This window comes from Falco cherrug, chromosome 1, assembly GCF_023634085.1.
Source record: "Falco cherrug isolate bFalChe1 chromosome 1, bFalChe1.pri, whole genome shotgun sequence".
In the NCBI taxonomy this organism is placed as follows: Eukaryota; Metazoa; Chordata; class Aves; order Falconiformes; family Falconidae; genus Falco; species Falco cherrug.
The window spans coordinates 80,619,678-80,632,506 of record NC_073697.1 but is presented as its reverse complement, the minus strand read 5'-3'; the positions used below and the strand labels follow the sequence as shown (position 1 = coordinate 80,632,506).

General features: G+C 37.8%; 1 protein-coding gene across 11 annotated transcripts in view; it reads right to left on the bottom strand.

Moving 5' to 3' along the window:
- RAPGEF2 (Rap guanine nucleotide exchange factor 2) overlaps positions 1-12,829 on the bottom strand; it is a 199,003-nt gene that overhangs the window by 37,219 nt on the left and 148,955 nt on the right. For 10 of the 11 annotated variants that reach the window (XM_055699703.1, XM_055699655.1, XM_055699475.1 and 7 more), the window contains 2 exons: positions 11,106-11,237; positions 1,599-1,776 (listed from right to left, as the gene is read on the bottom strand). In XM_055699703.1, the coding sequence (XP_055555678.1) occupies positions 1,599-1,776; positions 11,106-11,237 (310 nt within the window). The remainder of the gene's footprint in view (positions 1-1,598; positions 1,777-11,105; positions 11,238-12,829) is intronic. The other variant, XM_055699757.1, reaches the window with a different exon arrangement.

Here is a 12,829-nt window from a genome sequence, read left to right as displayed (position 1 = left end):
GACTGGCTGGTCATATCATCAATAGAGGCCCTGCAAAGTAAAAGTCAGCATAATGGGAGAATTGTAATGTAACCCAGAGCTCTGAATACAACCAATGATGTTTGTAATACTCTAGCCAGGGCAATAGCTCCCTTAAGACTATGATAGGACTACATAAAACACAGCAAGACATTAAGAACATAAATTTCACAAAACCGAACAAGTTCATTGGCAAAGCTATCCCTTCCTAGGCTACACTTAACAGTAAATTGTACTTGATTATCATCTGACAGATTCATAAAGTACCCCTCAGACGGCCTAGACAGGATTACTGTCTTAAAGGTGACTACTGCTGCTCGGTCTTCTGCATGCACTGGAGTTGCACTTGTACTCAACAGTGAACTTCTCTCATATTTCCCTTTTTTACACTGTTTGTAACTACAGAACTCAATTTGTCTTAGTAGTTTTGCTGACGGATTACATGGCCTAAATGCTAGACACTTTTCCATTCAGTCTGATCTAAAAAACCTACTGAAAGTAGTCAATAAGATCCCACCTTTTTTCCTAAATTTTTATTTACTCAGAATCACTGAATGATTGAAGTTGGGACCTCTGGAGGTCATCTGGTCAAACCCGCCTGCTCAGGCAGGGCAGTCTACAGACCATGTCCAGATGGCTTCTGAGTGTCTCCAAGGAGGGAGACCTCTCCACCACCCCTGGGCAGGCTGTGCCAGGGCTCAGTGACAGTAAAGTGTTTCCTGGAGGTCAGACAGAGCCTCCTGTGTTTCAGTTTGTGCCCACTGCCTCTGGTTCTCTCACTGGGCAGCACTGAGAAGAGCCTAGCTCTGTCGTCTTTACACCCTCCCTCCAGGTGTTTGTACACGTCAATGAGATCCCCCTGAGCCTTCTCTTCTCCAGGCTGAACAGTGCCAGCTCTCTCAAGACTTTCCTCGTATAAGAGATGCTCCCTTAGTCATATGATAATCAACCTTAATCATCACTTAGTCATACTTTGACAAAAGAAAAAAAATTAAAATTCAGCCAGTGAAACAGATTAGATTAGAAACTGTAAGAATTTGAATTCTAGATCTGCTTTGCTTTCAGTGTATTAACCTGGATGTTAACATTGCAAATTAGTTTGATTAGAGGCACATTTACATAAAGGTCTTAATGGCTCCAATATTTAATACAAATGTTATCTTTAGTTAAAAACAGACACAACATCACAACTTACAATTAAAAAATTTAATGTAATAAGCATCCAGTGTTGACATTAATGTTGACTTTGCCAAGGTTCTGTTTTCTAGTACACAATGATGTAACTTCTTAAACCAGTTCTGATATCAATTAGAAATTGAAGCTTGAGATCAAAAGGGCCAGCAGCTAGTAGTTTTCACCTACATTACGTGTGTTTTCCTCTTCTTTGGCTGTAGCAATTCACTGACTGAATTTATGGCGTTTATGAATCACCTTACAGAACAAACACTAAACCTACCAACTACAAAAGCCAATGATTAAAATAAAACCTTATGTTCCAAGTTTGAGGTTTGGGGTCCGTTAGTTGGTTTTTTGTGAAGGAGAACAAGTTTGACAGTATTTTACTACACAGCAATACTTACCAATGTCATCATCTGTCCTGTCTATTGGGTCTTTCTCCAAGCAGTCTCTAACAATATCCCTACTCATCAAAGGATCTGATGCCCTTTCAATGTCTTCTTCATCATCATCATCCTCAGAATCCACTGCTGTCTCTGGCAGCCCACTGAGATCCATATCACCAGCCTCACTTTCTGTAGCCTAAATTAATGTATAAACAATTTCAAAAAACCAACAAACAAACATTCAAATGTGTTCTTCACTGCTCAGTTATCTAGTTAAATGTACAGAAATTAATTCTATCACCCAACATCGCTCAGATTCACTCGATATTTTGGATATTGCTTTTTCCTTTACATATCTTTTCAAAGGAACTAACAGCTAATCAACCCAAACCCACTGTTGATACAGGGCTTTTAAGACTTGTTTCAGTCAGCCACATGTAAACGGGATCCAAGAGACATGATTTAATCAGTAGGTCTTCAGGGAATTGAAGGCAGTTATATTTCAAGGAACAATTTCTTGGAATATTAACTGAATGTAATGTTTTTAAATAAACAGTTCATTTCAAACAATTTCTGTTCCCATCCCAACTTTACATTTTCAGACAAATTGGAAATGCAATGTAATTTTAAGTAGACGGTTTTGGGAAATAATTCCAGCCTCAAAACCCTACAGGAATTTTGCTATCTCCCAGTAACCAGGACTATTTTTCTTTTACAGTTCCAGTTGAACACAGTTAAATATGGCTTTCATTTGTTAATAAACTGTACAAGAATTTACAGATGCAGAAAAAATGCAAAGTCACTGTTTAAACACCACAGATAGACTACACATAATATCTGCCAAACTCAACCTCCTAACTCAAATTTTTATTAAAATGAAGGAAAACACAGTCCATATATAGCCTGAGGTCATTAGTATAGCACTAAAGGTACATAGATTTTAATGGTGCGGTTTTAAGACCAAACACTTAATAAATCCCACAAACATTTGTCTGTCATGGCTATTAAAACTGCTTTTTCTCAGAACCTGACTTAATACCACAGCAGCTGCCACGGCTCAGCTATGACAATTTTTAAGGAAATGCAAGCTTCTAATGAGCAGGTTTTAAGCCATGGCTTGAGAAATCAAGTTTCACAGACCTTACAGGGCTGGTTTGTCTCTGAGACTGGAAGTACACAATGCATTCACTCTACTTTAAAACATAGCTGCTAAAGCCTGTTTTATCGATCTGTCTCACACTAGTAGAAAAAACAAACAAACAAACAAACAAACAAACAAACAAACAAAGCCACACCAAAACACCCAAAACTAGGTCACCCTCCAAACACAGAGAAGGTAAGATAAATTACATTGGTATTTTCACAGAATCACCTTCCCTACTCCTGCCTCACTAGCTGTGGCTGACATCTGTTACTTTAATGCCATTATACACTGTCACCTTACGAACAGTAGCATATGGCTGGAGGCTGAGCAGGGCAGCTAGTGGCATTCTTAAATGCTTCTGTCCTGCAGCACAACACAAGCTTTGTAACAGGGTCTTATTAATATAAAAAGCATCGCAATAGCACCTACACAATATTCAAATTATTCTCACTTTTTAGTGGTTTAGGGTTTTTAAAAGAAAAAATGCTGAGCACTTTTTAAGTAGGATAAAGGAAGGTGTTACGGACATACAAACAAATCACAAAAACAATAGCATGATAGCAGTATCGTCATCGCAAATCTTACTGTGTTTAACATGTACGTTCCCTATGATATAATTTAACATAGTTGCTGTAATTACTCTTTTAAAATAGCCTTCATCAAAAGCGACTGGTGGAAAAATTAGTGACGATGAGTCAGTAGATACACAGCTTATGACACCAATCTGTCAGAATCAGAAGTCTCCAACAGTGACAATTCCAGTGACAGTGGGACTAATTCACAGTCAATTTTGCAAACCTTCCCATTACTGACAAGCACCCCTCCTACCTGCTAGGTTAAGCTCTCTCAAAAGCACGTTAGTAAAATTAATGCAGAACTAAATTTAGTCACACAGTACTAACACACATGAGAACATTCCACATAATGTTCAAAATCTGATTACTAAAAGACAAGTTATTTGACTGTCTGAAAACGATAAAACAAAACTGGACAGAAGCTGAAGCTCTATTACCAGGAAAAGTCAATGCTATTTAAAAAAAAATTCTTACACTGAAATGAAATGCAACTTTGTATTCAGAAAATACTTTCAAAATACTACTAAGTCTACAAGCATTTCATGAAGATTATCACTTTTTACAGAGCTTTCTTCTTTTTTGTTTTTTTTTTACAATTGAGATTACTGTAGAAACCTGAATGATAAAGCAACTACTTCCAACTTGCTAGTTATCAAAAAATACAAACCACTGCAACAAAGCAGCTTAGAATTGAATGCAACAATCCTCAGAGTAGTAGGAAAATGTATTTATTTAACTGTAAATACCTTTAAAAATAGAACTTATCTTTTGAGGAAAAAAAACCAACACATTTTTTCAAGCAACTTTCTGAAAACATGATGATCTTATGAAAGATAGCAAAGGAACACAAGTGTGGCCTTTCCACATAGGCAATATGCTTCACACCAGTAAAGATTCAAACTCCTCAATGCCACAAGGACTCCTGTTTATAAATGCAAAAAGTTTTGTTACATTATTAAGAATAATTGGATCTGTCTTCATGGTAAAAGCAAGCACCAATTTATCTACAAAACCATTGCAAATAGCTTCTTTAGCCTTAGTAGCATCAAGTATAACATTTAAGTATTCAAGGCCCTCTTGCTGACACATTAAAATTCACAACCCACCTACTTTGTGCACTTTTGTACTCCCTCGTGTGTTACAAAAATCGAGTGTGTCCACACAGGCACCTTTAGTTCTGAACCAACAGCACTGTATTTGTGTAAGACTGAAGGGAAAACCTTGGTTAGCTCCTTTGAGCGTAGGAGCTTCCTTATAAACCCCAGCAGGAGAAAAACCAGAACACAAGCTGAATACATGACAGAATTCCTACCACAATCAGCCACGAGGCTTAGAGCTTCTCAGGGCATGTCATCAAGGATAAAATACAAACCAGAAATCAGTGCTTTCATAGGTGCATGTTGTCCTTTGTTTCTTGGGTAATAAGAGAAATCAGCTTCACTTAATCTAAAGAGATCGCATGTAAGAAAAATGTACAAAACAATGTCTCTCCAAAGTCTGAATACCAGCTGCAATAGAAATATTCTTCACTGTTGGAAAGATGGCATGAGAACTTTGCTGAAGCTTCAAAGGAATCACGTAAAAGTGACAGCTTAATATTTTATTTGTCACATCACCAACAAGAAAGTCAGGAGACTGAGACAGACATTTGCAAGCCGGAGGAGAAGAGTTATTTCACATTTGGTACCTGAAAAGAACCTGCCCCATTTTAAACAGTGTCTATAAAAGCTAATATTGTACCAACAAAAAAAAAAATGGTTGCTCCAGCTGCTGAGGATCTCCAAGTCCAAACTCACTTCTAGATTTGAGTGATAACAGCTAATTAAAAAAATACCGTGAACTAACTAGGAAAACATGTAAAGTAAAAGAGCCTTGCATAAGTTCTCAGTTAGCCTTTGGCTCATTGATTGATTGGGGGCGTGGTTTAAATAATAATAAAAAAAAAAAACCACAAAACAAACAAACAAAAAAACCACCAAAAACCTCAACCCTATGATTTGTTCCCCTTAGGTCCAACTGGGCCCACTGAGGAAATAGAAGGTCCCTTCAAACTGGTATGGGAGGAAACTGATTAAGCCTAGCTTTAGTGGTCTTGCATTTTTGGAGGCATCATGAACACTGACATAAGGGGACAGACTTAAGAAGTACCATCCCTGGAAGTGCTCAAGGCCAGGCTGGATGGGGCTTTGAGCAAGGTGGTCTAGTGCCCATGGCAGGGGGGGTGGAACTAAGTGATCTTTAAGTCCCTCCCACCCCAAACCATTTCATGATAATGAGAGCATTGATGAACTACACAAACAGCAAAAGAAGATAACCTCCTTTACTGCCTTATTTCTTTCTCCAAACAATTTTTGTGTACCTGTTGAGAAAAAGATCAGAGGAGGTCAAGGGGGATACTGGCTCATCCAACAGATCTGTACCTTCACACAACCAAGTAACGCTCCCTCTACTTCATCTCACATATGCCCGCGCACACACACATCCCACCCTTACTATGGGAAAGAAAGTGGGAAGACTTGGAGAACTGCTTAGGAGACTACTGTTCTCTTTTCAACACTGTCCTGGGAAGAAAGCTTCCAGCTAGTCATAACAATAAAAAGAGAAAAAAATAGAAAACCATTAAAATTAACCACATTGACTACTATTTCTTAGTATTTAAACCAGAATATTTTAGCCTAGACTTTTATTTGTATTCCAATTCCTTTCTTTAGGAAACATTAAGAAAAAATAAGAAGCATCATTTTGAATAATAAATTTCCTTTGTGGCTAATGTCACCAGCTAAATCAACAATCCAAAATCAAAATCTCCAAACATGCATGAGAAAAACACTGGGGAGGAAAAAAAAAAAAAAAAAAAAAAAAAAAAAAAAAAAAAAAAGAAAGAAAGAAAGAAAGAAAAGAAGAAACTTGTTGTGCAAACCAGAAATATGTCTGGTGCAGTCCTTAAGTCCAAGAAGCTAACAAACAAAGCAGCCATGCTCAGCACAGAAAAAAACACCCCACCTTATTTTTCAGTTGTAATTTAAAGGCCAAAAACTAAACTAAAAAATGAAATTAAGAATGTCTATTAGCAAACACATTCTTTTTTTTTTTTTACTCCCTAATTTTTAAGCTGATACTGATACAAGACACCAAGAACACAGGCACTACACCTCTCATGAAATTACTTGCAAAGGTCTCATTACTTTGAAATATATCAAGGGCACATTGGATCCAGCTTTGCCACAGAGCTAAATCATGGCTGGGGCTTTGTTTTACATTAGCTGTCACTGTGTAGAAGTTTACAATATCAATAAATGGCTATGAAATTAAATCCATGTAATTATAATATATATTTATTAAATAATTATCATATATATTGCAATCAATTATAATTATTACATGCACACAAGTCGAACATAAATTTAAGGCAGTAAAATTATTTTTTCTCTGCTGACATGAGGGCAAATGGCCATCAATACCTTAAAACTCCTTCAGCCTAAGATTTTTACTGTGCTCTCTCTTCATATTTGTTCTTCCATTATCTACTACAGAATTCACAACACAGCAGCCCACATCTGTCACAGGAGTCAGTCTGAGCAGTTTTCCTCCCTAGAGATGGAAAGATTCAACAACCCAGACAGCACATACCACAACCAACGTCCGTCCCTACTGCCAGCTCACTGCCACTTTCCCAAAACAGAGCAGCATTTGCTGTGACTCCATATGTACGTGCGAGCAGACAGAACAAGGGCTCTGGGCACTGAACTGCAGAACAGGTCAGCGGACCTGAACTCACCAGGAGTGATGAGGCACTGGACTTGGCCGAAACGGTGGGTGGGGAAGTTCAGCAGGACAGTTACCTGAGCAGTTTCAGATGCCCTTGCATCGCCCTGAGCCCTGCACCGCAGAGGCTGATACACTCAAAGGCAGACTTAATCTTAAGGTATAACCTCTTTCTTTGGCATACAGCAACTTCGGGGCAGGCTGCACACACTCTCGGGTTTGAGAGATAAAAGCCTGGGCTCCCTCAGGAAGACTTTCTGGAAGGTGGCCTTTTCTTCTCAGAGTTACCATCTCAGACTCAGGAGAGAACAAAGTTGACATCTTGAAAATTTCCAAGCAATACAGACATCCTGGGAGGGTCTTGTAAAGGATGTTCCCGGTTTCCTGTACCACCAGGACTATCCGGGCAGGCACCGGAGGGCACGCAGGGCCAGCAGGAAGCCACGGGGCTGAGGACAGGATAAGGCAAAGAAAGGCTGGCAAAGGAAAAAGCTGAGCCAACACAACAACACCTTTTCAAAACAGGGAGGGGGAATAACACGCATTCACAGGCCTGAATCTCCTTGCTCTCAAATTGGGATCATCAGCTGGTAAGATACATGACAGGTATAGGAATCATTTAGGAGCATATAGGAATAGGTATATGCTTCCATCTAGGAAGCATTAACTACGCATGAGAAGCAAGAGCGAGCAGTCATACATGACAAACAGCAGCGAATGATTTGCTTTGCCAAGTCAAGACAAGACAGAAGCAAAGTATTTTTCTTGGCAAATACAAGCCGGCACACAATCTATTAACATCCAGCATCCCCCCTTCCTCTCCAGTCACACTACAGTTACTCACTTTATGAACAAATAAGTTCATAAAGTTCATTCCTAAAATAAAAGTAACGACATTTAAGGACCTTACTAATTGGCACCTGAAATATTTTTGAGACTGGGGTGGGGTAAGCACAAAGGGTTCTTTATTTTAGTTAGTACCTCTCACCCAAAAGAAGTTCTTTCATGTGCAACATTTGGCAAACAAATTTAGTTACAGCATTAATATTTAAATGGAAATATTCTCAGCTCAATGCTGAAAGCATCTGAAGATTCAGCTTCATGATTTATTTAAAAAAAAAATATCTTAAAAGGCCACAAACGTATTTTCACTGCAAACAGCTGCTCCTCAGGCTATGGAACTAAAACTTACTAAGATGCAAAACATGACATATCATTACCTCAGATTTCAACAGTAAAGATCTAACTAACAGTATAATTAAAAAAAAAAAAAACCACAAAAAAACAAAAAAACCCCAAACACTTATTTTATTTATCAACTGCAAGACAGCAATCTTTCTAAATAATTGCTTTCTACTTAGCCATAATGAACAAAGTCCACCTGACTGAACAGAAAAATGCCATTACATACGGAACATAAGAATCAAAGGAACAACGATACTGAGCTTTGTGTAAGACCTATTAAATTTGAAGTAAAAAAAAACAACAACCAACCATGCAGATGACTTGGTTATGGTTTACTGTTTTTGAATAAACACTTGGGAGAGAACTAAAAAGCAAACAACAAAGAGAATGACTGATCCAATATCTTCGCTTCGGAAAGTATTTGTTTATTTAATCCTTGACTTGACCCTAGAGAATTCAAATTACAGCGATTTTATTTTGTTGTGGGGGTTTTTTTGGCAGTACTTTAACTTAACATTGCTATAGTACATTCCTTTATGACTGAAACTGAGGTCAGAAATTTTTGGTTTACCACAATATGAGAAATCATTAAGTCAAACAATACTTGGTACCATTAAGTTAAATCCAAGAATTTAAGAAGCTTATCAGTTTCCACATCTGAACTTATCCATTCATTTTCTTAATGTTTCTTCAAGTATGTGTATTAACAAAAACCATAGGGTTACTTTCCACAATACATGCTCAAATTTCTCAATGTTGATACAAACATGGGCTATTTGAACAATTACTTTGCCATTGTACTACTACACAGTTCTCAAAACATCTCTGCCAAGACATCTTTAAATGAGGTATTGTAGACAAATTGAAGAAACCAGGTAATTTTTTTTTTAAGATCACCAAGAACGGATTTTATTTTTTAAATTTAAAAGACTATTTTAAAAGCAAACGTTCTCCATGTTAAGTACTTCAGAAAACCATTAACCAAACACCAACCGTTCTGTTTTTTCTGTTACTGCAAACAAAACTTATCATAGGAGTCTCACACCAGGTTGGTGATTACCTAAAGAAGTATTTCTCTAAAGTTTCAGTATAGTTGTGGGTTGTTTGGGGTTTTTTCATTTCCCAGAAAATCAGTGATCCTTTACACAGTTATGAAAGCTTTGCTGAAAATCTTTCCAAAAATTTATTTCCAACTTATCTAGAGAGTAACTGTATGACTATACCTACATGCCACCTACAACTGTGTCTCTAAAGGTACTTGTTATTTTTACGCTAAAGTGAAAGCTTTTGGAATTAAAAGTATGAAAATCTATAGAAGACTTGAAGAACAAAGCTGATTTTCCATCTTTTTCACCCTCACAGTATAAACCTAAATCCTGTCTCAAAGTAATCCTTGTTTCAGAAGAAATTCTGACAAACCTGCTTGACTGACATATGCTATGCCTAAAGTGTTCAGTTACTTTGACATTTTTCACAAAAATAAACCTTTGCATTATTACAATTACTATCTAAATTGAACTGGGACCCTTTTATAACCTATCTTCTCCCACAGAAAAGCCCACAGGCTTATTCACCTGAAGCAGATTACATGCTACAGCTATGCTTACACCTGAACTTCTGTTTGTATGGACGATGCTTTTCCCATTGTTTAAATGGCTACATTTGCATTTTCCGAAGCATCCCAAACAAAGAGTATTCCTCTTCTAGTAAACAGTACCTTATGGAGAAGTAGTATTGGTGTCATAAATTTTTTTATGATCGTTTTGATAGAGTAATATTTTAATCGGATTTGATTCCTTTTCTTTTCCCCCTGTGCCCAAAGTAACAAATTGCTATACTTTCCTATCAGGACAAAACCTCTCCTCTGACACTGCAAGAACTGTAAACATCAAGTGAAGGATGTGGACTTCCTCATTTTATTTTATTTCAGACTTCTTTCCAATTTATATTTAGAGGAAGCATGCATACCCCCAAGTGCTCTAGGGACCCTCTGGCTCAGTTTCACAGTAAGTCTCTCCAGATTCAAGCTGCTCTAAACAAAGAGCACAGAGCTTCATGACAAGAAGCTCCCTCAGAAGTGTAACAACTGAAAAGAGTGTCACCAGTTCAACCTCCCCATCTTTCCCAGGACAGTCAGTACAGAAAGCACTACAAAGAGGCTGGCACCAGGTCTCTAGAGGGTGGGGAAACTGGAATATGCCCTCAAGTCAGGCCAGCACAGGCTGCTCACTGTGCATTTTTTTCTCCCTGCCACTGAATATATTCTAGATTTTGAAGCCAACACATTTAAGAACTGTAAAATGCAGCATCAAGAAAAAATTCCCTCACATTACAAGGTCCTAAATCTATAGTTTTAGAATTCTCATCACAGCTGCTGTTATATGTATGGCAAATCAGACAGAAAGACATGGTGCAGTGCTGGAGCTGGGAGCAGAACTCTGTTACCTCCTAGGTCCCACCACAGACATCTGCCGGAGAGGCCATACTGGCTCCTGTGCTGAAGTACAGGAAGATTTTCTCCCACAAAAATCACAAAGTACAAACAAAATTAATGAAGCGTAAACCTGAAATGTTGCTAAACACTACATCTCCAAATTGTTGACTTGGATCCTGACAAGCTACGGCAACACACATCAGGCCACTGTGCTGTTTACTTACAGTTTTCAAACATCAGATCTAGTATATGGCAGGTAAACACCTGAAATTCTTACAATTCAAACAAAAAGCAAGTTTATTGAAATCTGTAGTGTGCTTCTTTAGACAAAAACTAATAATAGTCAACAGCATGGGCATTCAGCTATTAACATCAAAACTGCTGGCAATTGCACCTCCCATCAGCATCCATTCCAGTCTTACCTGGTAGATATCAGAAAGGCTGCTGCTTCCTGAATCACTAGTGATGCTACATCCTGAGTGACTAGATGAAACGTGGGTCACCTGTGGGTGGAGACTGTCAGTAAGGTGCAGCTTTGTGAAATCTGCAGGAAGCTATAGGTGGAGCAGAAAAAGCATCATTACAATTTGAGGTAGATACGCAGCAAAATGAATTCAAATCATTTACGTCACACTTTACTCTCTGCCAGTATCAAGTGTATTAAGAAAACCATTGGGGTTTGAGAATGCAGCATAAGTGTTTCGAGTTTTCCAGGTTTTTAGGTTTTTAATTCATGCAGAGGTCAGCAAAATATCACCAAATTGCTGCAAATGTAAGACATTTTTAAAAAACATATATCTGAGGACAAACACCAATGAAGCATAACCCTTATGCTAAAACTCTTCAGTACCTTGCTATGGGGTTTCAATAGCATTGAAGCACATACGAATATTGTGCTAGTATCAATGGTTTCCCACACAAAGTGGGGGTTAACAGTGAGTAAAGTCACCTAGTTTTAAAAAAACAACAAAAAAAAACCCCAACAAAAAACCAACCAAACAAAAAACCCCACCAAAAACAAACCCAAAAAACCAAACACACTGCTCTGGATTTGGCTAACTTTTGCTTCTGAAGTTGACAAAATACATTAGAGACAAGTAAAATCCAAGCCACTGAGCTATCTACTACACTTTGAACCAAATAATATGATGGCAAATCGGAAATGTGGGAAGACTGATACAACTGCAGAGCTACAATCCTGAAATAAGTTTGCACACATGCGGTGCTGAAGAATGAATCAAGACAGTATATTTGATCATTTAAGAATGATCTACCAAGCTTTGTGATATATCTTTTTACTATTGCTTTATGCACACAGCTCCCATGAAAATCTTTTAAGAACCATAAACATTGCCAGACTTCAGAAAGTGAACTTCCATAAAAGAAAATATTTGCTGTCTGAAGAAATATTTAAATGTTATTTCAGGGGCAAATTACTCTTCTCCCCAAGATGCCTGCATCCCACTGCTAGTCAATAAAAGTATGCTAATGTATCAATTTTCATATGTAACAAATGTTTCAATAATTAAAAAAAAAACCCACAACTAGGCTCATTTTTTTTTTGTTTGTTTCAACTCAGGCAAGGTAGATACTCTCTACAGAGGTGTGTTTGCTCCAGTAACGTCATACATAGTGTGTCCATCCACGTCAGTTATGAATGCTACCTTGGCACTACTACTGTTCTCCCTGGATGAAAATGAAAATAAGGGCTCATTCAGCATTGAGATATATACGTCGATCAGTATTAAAGATTATGAAAAAAGTCAGCTGCAAGTCACAAGAGGCTGTGCTTGAGAAAATGATTAGCTCTATACAGCTAAAGGTACCAGATGACTTTACTGCTGTTTGCCCAGTTTAAATCTGCTTATGGAACATGCCCTGAAAGAACCTTGGCTTTGGGATTTGTGGTGAAAGCACAGGCAACTGGAAACCTTAGTTTTATTTAGACTGACCATTATTTCCCATTCTAATACACTTCAAGAGGATTTCTTTCTTATTACAGCATGACAGCATCAGTGACAGCAAACATGGCTACACGTTAAACAATTCTTTCGTATCATTTTACCTGAACGAGGGGACAAAACTAGGAAACAGACAATAACATCCTAAAAAGCTTCAGCAAGCACCGAGCTAGAGCTGACCTTCA